The 19,441-nt window shown below is 45.0% G+C and overlaps 1 protein-coding gene across 1 annotated transcript in view; it reads left to right on the top strand.

Annotated features, from left to right (window-relative positions):
* TANGO2 (transport and golgi organization 2 homolog) overlaps positions 1 to 19,441 on the top strand; it is a 538,903-nt gene that overhangs the window by 298,267 nt on the left and 221,195 nt on the right. Inside the window, exon 5 of the mRNA XM_078667926.1 lies at positions 11,861 to 11,980. Within this exon, the coding sequence (XP_078524052.1) occupies positions 11,861 to 11,980 (120 nt within the window). The remainder of the gene's footprint in view (positions 1 to 11,860; positions 11,981 to 19,441) is intronic.

Genomic DNA, 19,441 nt, shown 5'->3' with positions numbered 1-19,441 from the left:
GCGAACTGCCTGGGTGCGGTCCCTCAGGAAGGAGGATAACCAGACCAACGCGGTACCCCCGATCCCCGCCGCCCTGACACGGGAAAGTAGGATGGAATGGTCCACCGTGTCAAAGGCGGCTGAGAGGTCGAGGAGAACCAGGGCCTGATGTTGGTTGGTATCCATTCCCTCCCTGAGGTTATCAAGGACCGAGAGCACTACGGACTCCGTGGAGTGTGCGGGGCGGAACCCGGCCTGGCGGGGGGCAAGAGCCCCGTTCTTCTCCACGAAAGAGCTCAGGGCGTAGGTGACGTGACGCTCAAGAACTTTCGCCAGGAACGGTAGAAGAGAGATGGGGCGGAAATTGGCTGGGATTGAGGGATCGGCACCAGGTTTTTTCAAAATAGGGACAATTACAGCAGATTTAAGTGAGTTGGGTACCACACCCTGGGATAAAGAACTGTTGAGAAGGTGGAGGGGGGATCTGGGCAGCTAGAAAAGATATGACGGAGGATATGAGCCGGACAAGGATCTAGCGGGGAACCAGATTTAACAAGTGAGATTATGGCAGTTATCGATTCCTTAGTTAAAGGTGGGAGGGTGGTGAAATAGTCCTTGGGGGGAGGACACTGAGGGTCCACAAAGGTAAGGGAAGGAGAGGGAATGTTGGTTTTAATGGTTACGATTTTTTGAATAAAAAAGTCATTCAGGGAGTGACAGAGTTCCAGAGAAGGGGTGGGTTTGAGAGAGGTTCTATCCGAAAAAGCTAGATTGTGAACAATCGAAAAGATTTCCTTCGATTTACTTTCGGCTGCGAGGATTTTGGAGGAAAAGTAGATGGTTTTTGCCTCTAGGATGTTTTTCTTATATAGGGTCAGGATGTTTATAAACTCTAAACGCAAGGAGGGGCAGTAGTTTTTCCTCCAGGCCCGTTCCGCACGCCGCACCGCCAGTTTAGTGGCTTTAAGATCTTGATTAAACCACTGGTTGGCGTCCTTCTCTCGTTTGGTTGAGACCCGCTTCAGAGGGGCAATGGTATCACAGCCTGCAGAGAGCCATTGATCAATGGCCGTGACCTGGGAGCTGGTAGATAAGTCTTGAAGGAGGGGAGCGGAGGAAGTGAGTATGGAGGATAGACTATCTGGGTCTACTCGGCCCCATGCTTGAACCCAAGTGTTTTTAGGGAGTGGGGGTTTGATCGGAGGGTGAATGGGAAGAGAGAAGGAAATCAAGTGATGGTCAGACCAGGTACAGGGTAGGATTGAAAGGGATTCTACGGGGCAGTTAGAGGACCAGATCTGGTCGAGGGTGTGACCTTTGACGTGGGTGGGAGAGTGAATGTGGGAGATGAAGTTAAGAGAAGAAAGGGTGTCTGAGAACTCCTTAGAAGATGGACATTCGGCTTGGTCAGAAGGCCAGAAATTAAAATCACCCAAAAGTAAAATGGAGGAGTTGTTGACTGTGATAGTAGCCAGTACTTCCAAGAAATCCGGGAGGAACAACAAGGGAGATTGGGGGGGACGATAGATGAGAAGACAGGTGAGAGGGGGCGTGATGGAAGTGGTACGGATAGCTAAATACTCCGTAGTAGCGATATCTGGAAGGGACAAGGGATGAAACGGGAGGTCGGTTCGAGCAATGACCGCCACCCCGCCTCCCGCTTTACCATTAAGCCGGTCGGCACGGATTGCGTAATATGGAACTGGTAGAGTAGCCAATAAGGTGGGGAGGGAGTCGTCGCGGAACCAAGTTTCTGTTAAGAAGAGAAGATCGGGGGCATGGAGATCCAGCAGTACCGAAAGTTCATGGGCGTGGGCTACTTCAGACCTAGTATTCAGATAGAAAGCCGTGAGAGATCTAGGAGCAGCTGGAGGAGCGCTACCACTAGAGGGAGTCGGGGGGACAGGTTGTGGCCAAGGTATTGTCGGATGGGCAGGAGGAGCTAAGCCAAGAGATGAGATATGGGAGCAGTTGGAGGCAGATAACGGCCATGGGCCCTGAAGGCAGCGCAGTTGGGCAGGTGAATAGGTGGTAAAACGAGCAGAGTGACATGCCCCTTGCCCCGGACGGTCGCGGACGAGCGCAGACGAGCTTGCCTTAAGCGCGCCTTCGGCGCGCAATCGTCGCGCCCGCTGCGCTTCCTGTCAAGGCACATAATTTATATTAGTTGGTCAGGGCGTTGAAGGGGGTGTGGCCAACCGAGGTGGGCGTGTCTCGTGGCTCGCCTCGCCGTCAGGAATGGCGACCTAGAAGTAAACTAAACTGTATATGTAGCTTGCACACCTTCTGTTTTCAAATAGTACTTTATGTGTTTTAACTGAGTGGTGCCGACCTGCTGCCTGACTGACCCCTGTCAGGTTTCTAATATAACTGAAATTTACAGACACCACTGTGCCTAATGCAGGAATGCACTGTTCACACTTGCTCTAGTGCACTACGTTTATTCAATATCTTTTAAAGCTTGTAACCAAAACTTACTGAAACTGTTTTTAAAAAAACCAACCGAACCAGTAATGCATCCTCTTACTAATAAATTTTCAAGACAACAATTCAATCTTGTTAGTCAAATTCATTACTTTTATATGATTTCGTGAATACTTTTTAAACCATACTTTTTTAACCAATGCAGCAATTCAAAATCATTGCAAATACATTAACATGTATGACATCAGTTCAACAAAAAAACATTGGTGACTTCATCTGTGTACTTTCATGGTTTCCCAATGCATTTCGATGCAATTGCATCTTCGTCAGGGGAATTTACTGTATAGGACAAATAACAACAATCATATATACAAAAATATCATTTCTTTTAACAACAATCAATTCAATTATCTCATAGGCAATCTTCCAAAGGTAACTTAATTATGCCCGCACTCCCTGCCCCCCTCCCAAGCACTCTTGTGTGCTTCATGCTGTGGTTATCCCTATACATGCTATCAGAATCCAACAAGTGCAATCAACATGCGTGTCAACTAAGTACAAAAAACGTGACTCAAAACTTCAAGGAGTTCAAATAAAAATAATGATAGTCAAAACGTACCCTCTGTACAACAACTGCTGTTTGTGTCCTTATTTACAGATGAAATATCTAGCCTGTAGGTCAAGAGTGAGACTCGTGTAAATAAACCATACTGAACCACACGCTACCAAATCCAAGTTATGTAAATCAAAATCATTACTTTACTTACTGCTCTCTGGATAATCGACTTGAACCCTTAGTTTGCACTATTCTTGCTTCCTAAAAAGACGATGAAAACCATGTTACCCTCGTGATTACGCTCACTACCAACTGCTAGTATTATTACCCTCCCACGAGCTAGAATTACCGTGTTTGTTATGCTCGTGCCGTCCTAATCTCCTCGACTCTCCTCCAAGCAAAAAAACGCCGTACTGCAAGACGCCATGCCGGGCAATATTTAAACCCGTCATCATAAATGGACCGCGGTCTCCGCCCACAGTTTCATATTACCGCGTTAGTACAATGTACTATCAACAAGAGCAACTCGAATGTGCACGCTATCCAATAGATCTTAAAAGAAATTAGTGTATGACAACATACCCTTCACGTTGTGAAAATAACACCGCTGCTATCCGTGTTGACTCGTAGGGAACTATGCCATCATGTCGTCCATAAACATAGAAAGAGGACTCAAAGTTTACCCTTACTGAGCGTCCCAAGTCTAACCTGTGTAAAACACTACTCCCCACTTCGCCTGATCACTACCTAGACGTTAAAAGGACTCTGCAAATGCATAATGAATAATAATGATGACTAAAAAATGAAAAAATACACGTAAAAATGAAATTGAAAAATAAAAATGAAATTGAAAAATAAAGTAGTGCAAGTGATTATTGAACCAGTGCACACTTTGTTGTTAACACTTGTTGTAATTCTAATCCTGTATTAACACCTTATTGTATGACCACAGTTATTCAAGCAATTACAAATAACACGAAAATTCAATTTTCTCATTTAGCCCACCCGGTTTCACGGTATTTAAGTGTCTCATCCAGAATGTCTCTCTCTGTGCTATTCTTATGTTGGGATCCACATGGGGTTCGACCAACACCTGCTCCAGTACAGTGAATTTTAGTTGCGGAATAGTGTGTTTTCTTTCTCTCCAATGTTGCGCCAGACTAGATTTTTCCTGCCCTAGTCTTATATTAGACTTGTGCTCTGTGATTCGTATTTTAATTTTCCTTGTTGTACGTCCAACATAAACTAAGCCACAAGGGCACTTAATAGCATATATCAGAACTGGTATTGCAGTCTGAAGTGTGTCTGAGTTTTATCAGCTTGCCTGTATGCGGATGTGCAAAAGTCTCTCCAGTCTGTACATTCCCACAATGGCTACAATTAAAGCATTTGCGCATTCCCTTTGTTCTTTCGTGCGACACCTGCACGTTTTGATGTTTCAGTAGTTCTTTCAGATTTTTTGATCTCGACAATGCGAAAATTGGTTTGTCAACAAACACCGTCTTGAAGTCTTCTTCTTGCTCAATCAACTCCCACCTCTTTAGTATACTTTTTTTGATCTTCGATGTTAATGTTGATTGCTTTAGCACACATACCTCACGTTTCGATGAACTTTTTTGCACCTTCTGCAATAGATCCTGTCTGGTTTTTAATGTTACTTTCTGTTTTGCCTCTTTGAGTACCTTTTCCGGATACCCTCTCTTGCCGTATTGTTCTGCCATTTCATCTATATCCTTCATCGCCTTGGATTCATCACTGCTGATTCTCTTAATTCTTGTGAACTGCGAAAATGGCAGATGATTTTTCAGATTTGCTGAGTGAAAACTCGAATAGTGCAACGCATTGTTCCTGTCAGTTGGCTTCTTGAAAAGTGTAGTTATGATTTTGTCACCTTCCTTAGTTAAAGTGATATCCAAAAAGTTGACTGTGTGTTGATCAATGTTGTTGGTGAATTTAATCATAGAATGACATTCATTCAGAATCTCAATTGCTCCTTCCAGTTGTTCCTTAGTGCCTTGCCAAATAATCAAGATGTCATCTATATAACGGACATACAATCTCAAGTGCTCCTTCCACTCCGGTTTTTCAAGGATGTGCGACTGTTCAAATTTGGCCATGAAAATATTAGCGTATGTGGGCGCCCCCGTAAATCCCATGCTTGTCCCTGTCTTTTGAAGGTAGAACCTGGATTGCCAGGAAAAATACCCATGATACAAACAAAATTGTAAAATTTCCAATAGGAAAATATTAAGTGATTCCTCGTTGAATACTACAAAATCATAACTACACTTTTCAAGAAGCCAACTGACAGGAACAATGCGTTGCACTATTCGAGTTTTCACTCAGCAAATCTGAAAAATCATCTGCCATTTTCGCAGTTCACAAGAATTAAGAGAATCAGCAGTGATGAATCCAAGGCGATGAAGGATATAGATGAAATGGCAGAACAATACGGCAAGAGAGGGTATCCGGAAAAGGTACTCAAAGAGGCAAAACAGAAAGTAACATTAAAAACCAGACAGGATCTATTGCAGAAGGTGCAAAAAAGTTCATCGAAACGTGAGGTATGTGTGCTAAAGCAATCAACATTAACATCGAAGATCAAAAAAAGTATACTAAAGAGGTGGGAGTTGATTGAGCAAGAAGAAGACTTCAAGACGGTGTTTGTTGACAAACCAATTTTCGCATTGTCGAGATCAAAAAATCTGAAAGAACTACTGAAACATCAAAACGTGCAGGTGTCGCACGAAAGAACAAAGGGAATGCGCAAATGCTTTAATTGTAGCCATTGTGGGAATGTACAGACTGGAGAGACTTTTGCACATCCGCATACAGGCAAGCTGATAAAACTCAGACACACTTCAGACTGCAATACCAGTTCTGTGATATATGCTATTAAGTGCCCTTGTGGCTTAGTTTATGTTGGACGTACAACAAGGAAAATTAAAATACGAATCACAGAGCACAAGTCTAATATAAGACTAGGGCAGGAAAAATCTAGTCTGGCGCAACATTGGAGAGAAAGAAAACACACTATTCCGCAACTAAAATTCACTGTACTGGAGCAGGTGTTGGTCGAACCCCATGTGGATCCCAACATAAGAATAGCACAGAGAGAGACATTCTGGATGAGACACTTAAATACCGTGAAACCGGGTGGGCTAAATGAGAAAATTGAATTTTCGTGTTATTTGTAATTGCTTGAATAACTGTGGTCATACAATAAGGTGTTAATACAGGATTAGAATTACAACAAGTGTTAACAACAAAGTGTGCACTGGTTCAATAATCACTTGCACTACTTTATTTTTCAATTTCATTTTTATTTTTCAATTTCATTTTTACGTGTATTTTTTCATTTTTTAGTCATCATTATTATTCATTATGCATTTGCAGAGTCCTTTTAACGTCTAGGTAGTGATCAGGCGAAGTGGGGAGTAGTGTTTTACACAGGTTAGACTTGGGACGCTCAGTAAGGGTAAACTTTGAGTCCTCTTTCTATGTTTATGGACGACATGATGGCATAGTTCCCTACGAGTCAACACGGATAGCAGCGGTGTTATTTTCACAACGTGAAGGGTATGTTCTCATACACTAATTTCTTTTAAGATCTATTGGATAGCGTGCACATTCGAGTTGCTCTTGTTGATAGTACATTGTACTAACGCGGTAATATGAAACTGTGGGCGGAGACCGCGGTCCATTTATGATGACGGGTTTAAATATTGCCCGGCATGGCGTCTTGCAGTACGGCGTTTTTTTGCTTGGAGGAGAGTCGAGGAGATTAGGACGGCACGAGCATAACAAACACGGTAATTCTAGCTCGTGGGAGGGTAATAATACTAGCAGTTGGTAGTGAGCGTAATCACGAGGGTAACATGGTTTTCATCGTCTTTTTAGGAAGCAAGAATAGTGCAAACTAAGGGTTCAAGTCGATTATCCAGAGAGCAGTAAGTAAAGTAATGATTTACATAACTTGGATTTGGTAGCGTGTGGTTCAGTATGGTTTATTTACACGAGTCTCACTCTTGACCTACAGGCTAGATATTTCATCTGTAAATAAGGACACAAACAGCAGTTGTTGTACAGAGGGTACGTTTTGACTATCATTATTTTTATTTGAACTCCTTGAAGTTTTGAGTCACGTTTTTTGTACTTAGTTGACACGCATGTTGATTGCACTTGTTGGATTCTGATAGCATGTATAGGGATAACCACAGCATGAAGCACACAAGAGTGCTTGGGAGGGCAGGGAGTGCGGGCATAATTAAGTTACCTTTGGAAGATTGCCTATGAGATAATTGAATTGATTGTTGTTAAAAGAAATGATATTTTTGTATATATGATTGTTGTTATTTGTCCTATACAGTAAATTCCCCTGACGAAGATGCAATTGCATCGAAATGCATTGGGAAACCATGAAAGTACACAGATGAAGTCACCAATGTTTTTTTGTTGAACTGATGTCATACATGTTAATGTATTTGCAATGATTTTGAATTGCTGCATTGGTTAAAAAAGTATGGTTTAAAAAGTATTCACGAAATCATATAAAAGTAATGAATTTGACTAACAAGATTGAATTGTTGTCTTGAAAATTTATTAGTAAGAGGATGCATTACTGGTTCGGTTGGTTTTTTTAAAAACAGTTTCAGTAAGTTTTGGTTACAAGCTTTAAAAGATATTGAATAAACGTAGTGCACTAGAGCAAGTGTGAACAGTGCATTCCTGCATTAGGCACAGTGGTGTCTGTAAATTTCAGACCTAGAAGTAAACAAACGTTGCAGCGCGAGGCGCGCTGTTCAGGAGAAGCAAGAGTCCGGTAATATTTAAAAAGTACACAGTATCACAAAGTATTTTAAAAGAATGTCTTTCGCCCTCCCGGCTTCCGCCTCAGGAGTCTCTATCAGTGTCGCGCTTAGAGATCTGCGCGCACTATATATAGGTCTGGTGAGGGGGCGTGGCCAACCGAGGTGGGCGTGTCTCGTGGCTCGCCTCGCCGTCAGGAATGGCGACCTAGAAGTAAACAAACGTTGCAGCGCGAGGCGCGCTGTTCAGGAGAAGCAAGAGTCAGGTAATATTTAAAAAGTACACAGTATCACAAAGTATTTTAAAAGAATGTCTTTCGCCCTCCCGGCTTCCGCCTCAGGAGTCTCTATCAGTGTCGCGCTTAGAGATCTGCGCGCACTATATATAGGTCAGGTGAGGGGGCGTGGCCAACCGAGGTGGGCGTGTCTCGTGGCTCGCCTCGCCGTCAGGAATGACGACCTAGAAGTAAACAAACGTTGCAGCGCGAGGCGCGCTGTTCAGGAGAAGCAAGAGTCAGGTAATATTTAAAAAGTACACAGTATCACAAAGTATTTTGAAAGAATGTCTTTCGCCCTCCCGGCTTCCGCCTCAGGAGTCTCTATCAGTGTCGCGCTTAGAGATCTGCGCGCACTATATATAGGTCTGGTGAGGGGGCGTGGCCAACCGAGGTGGGCGTGTCTCGTGGCTCGCCTCGCCGTCAGGAATGGCGACCTAGAAGTAAACAAACGTTGCAGCGCGAGGCGCGCTGTTCAGGAGAAGCAAGAGTCAGGTAATATTTATAAAGTACACAGTATCACAAAGTATTTTAAAAGAATGTCTTTCGCCCTCCCGGCTTCCGCCTCAGGAGTCTCTATCAGTCAGGGGGGATGCGCGGGCTCTCCCCATTTCTATAATTACTTGCCCCTAGGAGGTGGTGGTCCCTGGGGCGCGGGGTGGCATGTGGGCACCCCCTCATAATTCAAAAACATTCCCTCCGGGACTTAACCCACCCGCAGCTTAATAAAAGTTTGCAGGAGCCTGCTCGTCTTTTTTTTTTTTCCTTCGGTTTGCTGCTGGTCTACCTGCAAATTCATGACAAAATTAAATAAAATGCTTGTAATCCCCGGCTGGGGGTGGGGTGGAGGGGGGTAGGGGGGTCGGGTATATTCCTAACCTGCCCCTTTTTCTTTCTTTTTTAAAAGTTTTTAATTTGGACATTTTTTGTGGGACTGGGCTTCAAGCTGAGTCCCAATATGGCTGCCAACACTTTCTGGTTGAGTTGTTGGCTGGCAATCAAATTTCAGTAGGATCGGGAAAAGTGGATAGGGGGCGGGGGGACGGGTGTGTTGCTCGACATTGACATGCTTGATGTTTGTTTCCATGATGCAAAATGCTAATAAAAATGTTTAAAAAAAAAAAAAAAATATTTCAATAGGATCCACGAGTCCACTGCAAGGACTCATGTCCCCAGATAACTATATTTTTCAAACTTAAATATCTCTAAAACTACTGAACAGATTTTCACTAAATCACAAAAAGCACACTTTCTGGAATTTGGTGTAATTCCGTTCAGTGGTTCTGGCTGTAGTAGTGTTCAAAATCCTTATGGGAAAATGAATGGGGAAAATGTGTTTTGCCCCCCCCCCTTTTTCTCGGCCCCCACTTGACAGATCACCCGTAACTTTCAACACAGCAGGTGCACAGCTGAAAAGAAAAAAAAAAGTTGTGAGAAGTTATTGGCAAAACAAAAAACGCTTTTCCTATGGAAACATGATCCTAACTATAGCTACCTACTGGCAGCTGCCAGTCGGATTGATATATGTATGTATATATATATATATATATATATATATATATCTGGGGTGGATATCATAGAACCATTTGACTTCATAAAGCAAGTGCTCTTGAACCTCCTACTTGAGGATTGACACTTTGGTCAAGCCCTACTCGAACACACACTCCTAATCCAGCAAAGCTTTCATCAGGTTCAGCACACCAGGGGGCCATCAGGGTCAGGTGTTCTCTCTTCAGTAGACCTCAGCACAGCAGTCAGCCCTCAGGGGCTGGTGTTCTCTCTTCAGTGGACCTGATTTCAGCAGCCAGCCCTGAGGGGCAGGTATTCTATCTACAGTGGACCTGATCACAGCAGCCAGCCCTGGGGGGCAGGTGTTCTCTCTTCCACAACAACCGTTTCTCCAGACATGATCTCAGCAGTCAGCCCTCAGGGGCAGGTGTTCTCTCTTCCACAACAACCGTTTCTCCAGACCTGATCTCAGCAGTCAGCCCTCAGGGGCAGGTGTTCCCTCTTCCCCAACAACCATGTCTCCAGAGCTGATCACAGCAATTAGCCCTCAGAATCAGGGGTGTGCTCTCTTCAGCAGACCTAATCACAACAGCCAGCCCTCAGAGGCAGGTGTTCTCTCTTCAGTAGACCCAATCACAGCAGCCAGCCCTCAGAGGCAGGTGTTCTCTCTTCAGTAGACCCAATCACAGCAGCCAGCCCTCAGAGGCAGGTGTTCTCTCTTCAGTAGACCTGATCACAGCAGCCAGCCCTCAGGGGCAGGTGTTCTCTCTTCAGTAGACCCAATCACAGCAGCCAGCCCTCAGAGGCAGGTGTTCTCTCTTCAGTAGGCCCAATCACAGCAGCCAGCCCTCAGAGACTGGTGTTCTCTCTTCAGTAGACCTGATCACAGCAGCCAGCCCTCAGGGGCAGGTGTTCTCTCTTCAGTAGATCCAATCACAGCAGCCAGCCCTCAGAGGCAGGTGTTCTCTCTTCAGCAGACCCAATCACAGCAGCCAGCCCTCAGAGGCAGGTGTTCTCTCTTCAGTAGACCTGATCACAGCAGCCAGCCCTCAGGGGCAGGTGTTCTCTCTTCAGTAGACCCAATCACAGCAGCCAGCCCTCAGAGGCAGGTGTTCTCTCTTCAGTAGACCTGATCACAGCAGCCAGCCCTCAGGGGCAGGTGTTCTCTCTTCAGTAGACCCAATCACAGCAGCCAGCCCTCAGAGGCAGGTGTTCTCTCTCAGTAGACCTCAGCACAGCAGCCAGCACTCGGGTACTGGTGTTCTGTATTGAGCAGACCCAATCACAGCAGTCAGCCCCCAGGGGTTCTCTCTTCAGCAGACCCAAGCACAGCAGCCAGCCCCCAGGGGCAGGTGTTCTCTCTTCAGCAGACCCAATCACAGCAGCCAGCCCACAGGGGCAGGTGTTCTCTCTTCATCAGACCTCAGCACAGCAGTCAGTCCTCAGGGGCAGGTGTTCTCTCTTCACCCTTAACCATTCATCCAAACCTGATTACAGCAGTGAGCCGTCAGGTACAGTGTGTCTCCTCCCCAGCAACCATTTCTTCTGACATGATCACATCAGTCAGTCCTGAGGGACAAGGGTTCCCTCTTCCCCAACAACCATTTCTCCAAACCTGACCTCAGCAGTCAGCCCTCAGGGGCAGGCGGTCCGTCTTCACCAGACCTCAGCACAGCAGTCTGCACTCAGGGGCGTGTGTTCTCTCTACAGCAGACCTGATCACAGCAGACAGCCCTCAGGGGTAGGTGTTCTCTCTTTACTAGACCTCAGCACAGCAGTCAGCCCTCAGGGGCATGTGCTCTATTTTCCCCTATAACATTTTTAATGACCTGATTACAGGAGTCAGCCATCAGGGACAGTATTGGCTCGTCCCCAACAACCATTTCTGCTGACCTGATCACCATAGTGAGCCCTCAGGGGCAGGTGTGCCATCTTCACCAGACATGATCACAGCAGTCAGCCCTCAGGGGCAGGTGTTCCATCTTCACCAGATATGATCACAGCAGTCAGCTCTCAGGGGGAGGTGTTCTGTGTGACTCGACCGGTAAGCCCAAACCTGAACTGTTTGAGTCAAACCTGAAGTGCCTCCATCCTTACTGTAACATCCGTTTTGGTAGGGTGCCTGCAGCTGTTCCTATGAGGAGCTGCGCTTGAAATGTATGTGTATTATCTTCATAGAGCGGAATGGTCCTGTAGATCACATATGGCATACATTTATTTGGAGCAGACTTTGCGGCGCTGAGTTGACGTGCTTTCTCTCTTTTTCTTTTCCACTTATTATTTCACTTTCTTCTTTCCCTTCTCCTTAGGTCTGGACATGGAAGCAGGGAAGGAAGGTGGGACATGGCTTGGAATCACCAAAAGAGGACAAATGGCAGCTCTGACAAACTATCTCCAGCCGAAGATAGATAAGAACGCGAAAGGCAGAGGTAAGGAACCCTGATGGAGCTGCCAAAGATGTTCAGATGTTACATGGGGGCAATGAGCTCTGGAAAGACGCCAAGACCCTACTTAGAAACTCAAGAATTGAGTATCTGCATGAAGCACAATCTGGCTTCCGGTCGGGTTTTAGCATAGAGACTGCCCTCCTTGAGTTGGCAGCATCAGTGAGATGGGCAGTAGATTCAGGGGCATCAGCCATGCTGGTGCTCCTGGATCTGTCTGCAGCTTTTGACATTGTGGATCATGCTCGGCAGGTTCAGAGATTAAAAGATATAGGCTTTGGGGGAAAGGTACTGACCTGGCTGCAATCCTACCTCAGGGACCGCTCCCAAAAAGTCGCCCTACGTCCATTTACATCTAAACCTAAACCTCTCTGGCGTGGCGTCCCCCAGGGTTCTGCGCTGAGCCCTTTGTTTTTTAATGTGTACTTAGCTCCTCTCTTCTTTTTGATTGCCACCTGGGGTGTTAAGGCAATTTCTTATGCTGACGACACCCAGTTGGTTTTCTCTTATCAGGAGCAGACGGAGACTTTTGAGCATTTTAAACAGTGTTTACGCACATCGCCCTCTGGATGAACATAAATAAACTAAAACTTAATGCGGGAAAAACAGAGGTGCTGTTTTTTGGAAAGGGCCCAGTGCCTGCGCCAGATCTGTGGTGGCCTCCGCCCTCCCCCAGCGCTAGTATTACAAATCTGGGGGTGAGATGGGAGGCCAACCTTTCCTTCTCGGCCCAAATCCAACAGGTTTCAGCTGGTTGCTTTAGCAAATTAAAAAATCTTCGTAAATTCCTACATTTGCTTCCAGAAGATTGTAGTCCATGCCACTGTAACATCCAGGCTGGACTACATGAACGGCTTATATCTTGGCCTGCCCAAATATGCAATTAGTACTAGGAGGAAGGGGTCCCAGTGTGAACAAAAATTACTACACATTAATCTCAGCCTGACACTCACAGAACAGTCAATGTATCCACACTGTTTAATTCTCAGTGGGATAAAGTATATTGAATATACATGACAATTTGACAAGAAATGGTGGTTGCAAAGTGCCCAGGAGAGCAGGGAGGGGGGTGAAAGTCAGGTGAGGATGTGAGGATAAAGAGAGTTGGTGACATTAAAATCAGTTAATTGGCAATATTCTCTTGACATATTAAATGCAAAACAAACTGACCAAGGGTTCCGGCATTTCAACACAAAGACATACTTCAAATAGTACAATATATGTAACAATGGTGGCGTGAAGTTGTCACTGAACAAAGTAGTTGTCGACGTTTCGACCCTCAAATATGCGCAGGGATACTTGGTGCCCTTGCTGTGGGGTCTTCTTCAGGACAAACGGGGGGTAAAGGGGGGGCAGGCAACCTGCACGTTCGGAATCACACCGTGATTACTCGTGGCGTCACATGAAGGTTACATATCGAATACGTGTCGACTACATAGAAATCATAGAAAAATTGCAGATGTCGGTAAATCTTGTCGCACTGTTGGTAATGTGGTTCAGGGTCCGTGCTGCTAGTAAAACCACGGGTTTGAAAACTCCGTGGTGTTTAAGCCGAGTCAATCAGGGCAGAAAACGCCATCAGATATGCAATTAGACATCTGCAGATGGTGCAGAATGCGGCGGTAAAATTGATTAGACTTATTCCCTTTCGGCATCATGTCTCGCCACACCTACAGGATCTACATTGGCTCCCAGTAGCAAAAAGAGTAGAATTTAAGGCCTTGAACCTGGCCTACCGCGCACTGAAGGGAAAATGTCCCCAGCTACCTTAAACGTAGACTCTACTGTTATAAGCAAGATCGGTCTCTGCGATCGAACACTCAGAACCTGCTCTGTGACCCCCGCTTTGCGAAAGCCCGGCTGGGTGGTAGGGCATTTTCCTTTAGAACCTCTAAAATGTGGAATGCCCTGCGTAGGTTCCTCCGCCATGCAAACACCGAGTCCTGCTTCAGAAATGCACTGAAGACATGGCTTTTCAGCCATAACTAGGTCTGCCCCCCAGATTCCGAAACTACCCTGCATGCGTTGCTTGCTACTTGAGCGACGGGACACCTCTGTTGTTGAGGTAGCTGATACGCTTTATAAACTTCAGTATTATTAATATTATTATTATCTGGAGTTTCAGAACAGCCTGGTCCAGAATCACACTGCTATATGTTAAAATCAGGGTGCAGCAGGGTGAAGGTTCAGACGGAGACACATTAAAAGCACGGTTCAGTTGGATACACTTTAAAAGGAGGGATAAGATAGGTGTGTATTAAACATGGGGTTCGGCGAGGTGTACGTGAAACACATGGTTGAGACTAGTTTTCATTAAAAGCAGGCCTCAGACAGGGAAACTTTAAGCACAGGATTGAGCGGGGTATACTCTACACCCCGTTCAGGTAAGTTTACATTAAAAGCAGAATTCAGGCGGGTATACTTTTAAAATCTGGGTTTAGGTGAGTATACATGAGTTTGCAGGGTATACAGGGAACACACATTTCACATGGGTATATACATTAAAAGCAGAGTGAAAATCATTTATAACCGTTTTGATCAAACTGATTTTACCAACAAAAACCTCTTCAAAGCAGAGTCCAGAAGAGTATAAATTCAAAAGTACAATTTAGACTTGTTTTCAATAAAACCATGGTTCTGACACATTTACATTAAAGCAAGGGTTCCAAAAGGTATACATTAAAACTAGGGTTCAGAAGCTATAGATAAAATAAAGGGTTCAGAAAGCTATACTTGAAAAGCAGGGTACACCCGATGTACATTAAAAGTAGGGTTGAGAAGGTATACATCAAAAGCAAGGTTCTGACTGGCATACATTAACATTAAAAACAGGGTTCAGATGATGCACATTAGATACAGGGTTCTAAAAGGTATACATTGAAAGCGGGGTTCAGATGGAAATACATTAAAATCAGATTTCACATGTGTATACATTAAAAGCAGGATTCAGGCAGCTATGCTTTAAATGCAGGGTTGAGATGGACATATATTAAAAGCAGTGTTCACATAGGTATACATTACAAGCAGGGTTCAGGCAGCTATGCATTAAATGTAGGGTTGAGATGGGCATATATTAAAAGCCGGGTTCAGATAGGTATACATTAAAAGCAGGGTTCCGGCAGATATGCATAGAATATGCATAGATATGCATTAAATGCAGAGGTGAGAAGTGTATACATTAAATGCATGGTTCGGACTGGTATATAAATTAAATACAGGATTTAGATGGAAATATATTAAACACAGGATTTCGATAGATTCAGGGTTAAAATGGTTGTAAATAAAAGCAGGGTTCAGATATTTATAAATGAAAAGCAGGAGGCAGACATTAAATGCTGTGTTGATGGGTACTCATTAAAAGCTGGGTTTAGTCATATACATTAAAAGCAAGGTTTAGTCATATACATTAAAAGCAGGGTTTAGTCATATACATTAAAGCAAAGTTCAGACAGGTATACTTTAAACAGAGTGTTGAGACGTTTTAACATTAAATGCAGGGTTTAGAGGGGCATATATTAAAGGCAGGGTTCAGATGGGTACATAATAAATGATGCAGAATTTAGACAGGTATATATTAATAGCAGGGTTCAGATAGTTAGATAATAAATTATGTGGGGTTTAAACGGGTATATATTAATAGCAGGGTTCAGATAGATAATAAATAATGTGGGGTTTAGGTGGGTATATATTAATAGAAGGGTTCAGATAATTAGATAATAAATAATGTGGGGTTTAGATGGGTATATATTAATAGCAGGGTCAGATAGTTAGATATTAAATAATGTGGAGTTTAGCCGGGTATATATTAAAAGCAGGGTTCAAATAGGTTGATCATAAATAATGTGGGGTTTACGCATGTATATATTAATAGCAGGGTCCAGACAGGTAGACAATGAATAATGTAGGGTTTAAATGAGCATACATTAAAAGCAGGGTTCAGGAAAGTAGTTATTAAATAATGTAGTGTTTAGACCGGTATATGCTACAACACAGAACCTGGTGGCAGGGATTATTGCTGCACTACGTTTCAGTTTTTAAGAACCGTTCCTTGGTTCCAGCCACAATACGCACTATTGCCCACCTACCTAAAACCAGCCACCTATGTTGGTCTTAACTATACTTCAAAACTTTTTACACATATGTGGAGAGGCAACGTGTACAATGCAAATTTTGGCTTCAAATGCCGTGCATAACATATAAATGGATGACAGGAGTGATGGATCTCCAAACAGATGGCGTAGTTTTCAAATGCTTTTATTGTGTTGCAAATAATCCACAGCCTACGCGTTTCGCCCAACACGGGCTTCTTCAGGGCTTATTAGGTTTCGACTGCAAAAAGCTGCGCAAGCAGCTTTTGCGCAGGAGAAATCTTATGAGAACTGTAGTGTGGCTTTGGGTCGGCCCTCGTCATTCATTGGCTGGCTCCATAAATGGAGCCTAGCCATTGGACGAGGGGCCTGTCCATCAATGCCGGACCAGACACGGGGGCGTTCCCGAGATTCTTTTCCTTTTGCCGACGTCACGCGACGCCGGGAACGCCCCCGTGTCTGGTCCGGCCGGGCCGTGTTTGCTGTTCCCTCCTCCCTCCCGACGTCCGTGTCCTTTCCCGCCCCCCTCGTCCTCTCCCGCCCCCTCGTCCTCTCCCGCCCGCCCCCCTCGTCCTCTCCCGCCCCCTCGTCCTCTCCCGCCCGCCCCCCTCGTCCTCTCCCGCCCCCCCGTGTCCTCACAAACAAATATTGGTATCCCGTCCCGCCCGCGGGTTTCTTCAGCCGGCCGGCCAATCCCAGCGCGGCCGGCCGGAAGTGCCCGCCCCCCCCGCCGCCCAGCGCGAGAAGAGGAGCCACGGCGAGCGCTGGAAGTCTGCGCTGCTCCCGGCCGGGTGACAGCAGACTGGGAGCCCAGAGAGGAACTCCCGCAGCACCCGGGTGAAGCGAGGCGGGACTGGCCTGCAGCGCTGCCACCCCGGCCGCCTCACTTGGAAGGAGGAAGAAGCGGGCGAGGGTGGGGGGCTAACCGGACAGGAGCGGAGGGCCGGCCAGCCGAGGAAGTCCAGGTGAGTGGTTCGTGCTCAGAGCATGAAGCACAAAATAGAAGTTTACTGTCTGCGTTTTCTATGCGTGTTAGCTTGAATTTGCACAAATGATACCACAATGAGCTTTCAACAGCTTGTAGGTGAGCCCCGAGTATTTTAAGGAGGTCTTGAAACTGCCTAAGAGAAAAACTGGACGACTGGTCTGTAGGAATTAAGCCTCTCGCCACTACCCTACCTGATCTCTGGCAGTCGAATGCTTACAATTACAAAATCCACTCTTTAAATTTCAATTCATATCAAAAGGCACAGTTCTAGGGATCTGGCTACAAATAAGAAAAGGTTAAGGGAAAACAAACAGCAAATAAAATGTTACAAAAACGGGCAGACCTAGTTAAAAGCACTTTCATGTTTATAGGGAGCGTTAGTTTCTTTTGAATGACGTCAAGAGTCATGTAAATGTACAAGCTCCGATCCAACATGGCAGAAGTGTAACCCATTCTTGCATAATTATGGCTTCAGAGCCAACCAGGAGATGATTAGGTCAGAAAACAATTCAACCGTACTCTATTCCAAGGGAGTAAATGAACAAGCTAACTATTGCTCTGAACACACCAACAAACCGTAATGGTTAGTTAAATGCTATTTAGAGCAATGACTTCAGAAAAAGTAAAATGTGACACCCTGTAAATACATGTGCTAGCATGTACTGTTGTAGATTCACGTGCTCTGCCACTCCAGTCATCAAGTAGTGGGCTCAGATGTCGCAACATGTTTTTCTTTTAAGAACTTGGATTCACAAGACACGGCTCATAGTCCACACTACATAGGGACACAGGCTACACCTTAGATTCCCTTCTGTCCAGTGGGTGAGTAGTGTAAGGGTAGTGTCAAAGAGAAGTGTGAACATCGCCAGCTTCTGAGGAAGAGGGTGCGCATATGTGATCTATAGCACAACACGCTAGGAACAGATGCTTACAGGGTCAGTAATAACAGATATTTTATCTGTAGATACAAATGCTCTTTATAGACTTAAATGCATTTTACCCAAAGCAGTGGCTAGCGGGCAGATGATGCAGATGTTTGGAACAAAGCCATTGAAGTTTGGCCCACAAGTGCCTCTTGACGGGCTAGAATATACAATCAGAAATGTTTGGTAAATGTATGCGAGTTCACCAAGTGGCAGCTTCACAGATGACAGATATCAGGATGTTATAGAGGAAAGCCATAATGGCACCCTTTTTAAGCATGGTGTGGGCCTGTCTGCTTGACTGTTTATTGGTATTTGAAAATTCTGGGTTATTTTATGGGCTGTGGATGCCATTTTAGGAATGAAAGGTTTCGGGCATGGCAGTGTAACAGTGCACAGTGCGAACATATTTATCCAGTATGTTGGTGAATGCTGGTTAGATTTGTGTCTTGCATGTTGGCTAAGCGCATGGACATACTGCTTCTGATTTTATCGGGTACCTTTGGCATGCATGTTGGGGAGCTGCAAGTTCTCGCTGTTAGTCAGGCTTGGTCATGGGCTCGTTTCATGTGTATCTTCACGTCACATATTCAGTTTTGGATCATGTGCTGCATGTTAAGTTTACGTCTTGAACAGGCTAGTTGTGTTTTTTTTTCTTAAGTCAAACTGTGAGCAACATGTAAACAGACTGTGTAGTCGCTTACATCGTGTTATGTTTGTGTATAAGTCGTGGGCTTGCTTGTGTCATGTGTTTACTGTATTTAAGTCATGGGCAGACTGTGGGTCCCATGTGTTGCATTGCACCATGTTGTGGTTGAATCATGGACAGTCAATGGATCACAGCATGATTTGCTTGGACTAGTTGTAGTTAATAGACAGGCTGTGGGTCACGTGCACCATTGCAGAGGGTGTGCAATTCATGAGCAAGCTACGTAGTCCCATGATGATTGTTTTGGCTACATTGTGTTTGTGGTGTATTTGTGTGTGTATTGTGTTTGTTTTCCATGCTAGGTATAAACCGTGGGCAGGATGGGGCTGTCACATGCTTCTCACCATGGTTTGCTTTGTGAGTGTGGTAAATAAGGATGCCTACTTGTGCTTGTTGGACAGAGGGAGGGGTGTGCCCTGTATGCTGTGTATCTAGTGTCTGCTGACTGTGTCTATAGTGTCTGTGAAGTAATGTGCAGTATATTCTACCAGTCAGCTGGAAGAGCGAAGAAGTAGTGCTGAACTGCTGTCAACGTGTTCCTGGTGGGGGTTTATTGCCAGTGGACTTACTTCGTACAACCCACTTCTTGTGCCACATCGATATGCGCAGGTATGGCTTGATACGTGCTGTGGTCAGTTCCTTTCAGCCGTCTGCATTGGACATCTTGCTCTATATGAAGACAGCTATGGACTGAATTTCTGCTTGTAACTACCCCTCTTTGTGTCGACTTCTAGTAAT

The sequence above is a fragment of the Lissotriton helveticus genome, chromosome 11 (assembly GCF_964261635.1).
Source record: "Lissotriton helveticus chromosome 11, aLisHel1.1, whole genome shotgun sequence".
Taxonomy (NCBI): domain Eukaryota; kingdom Metazoa; phylum Chordata; class Amphibia; order Caudata; family Salamandridae; genus Lissotriton; species Lissotriton helveticus.
This window is presented reverse-complemented; position numbering and strand designations above follow the sequence as displayed.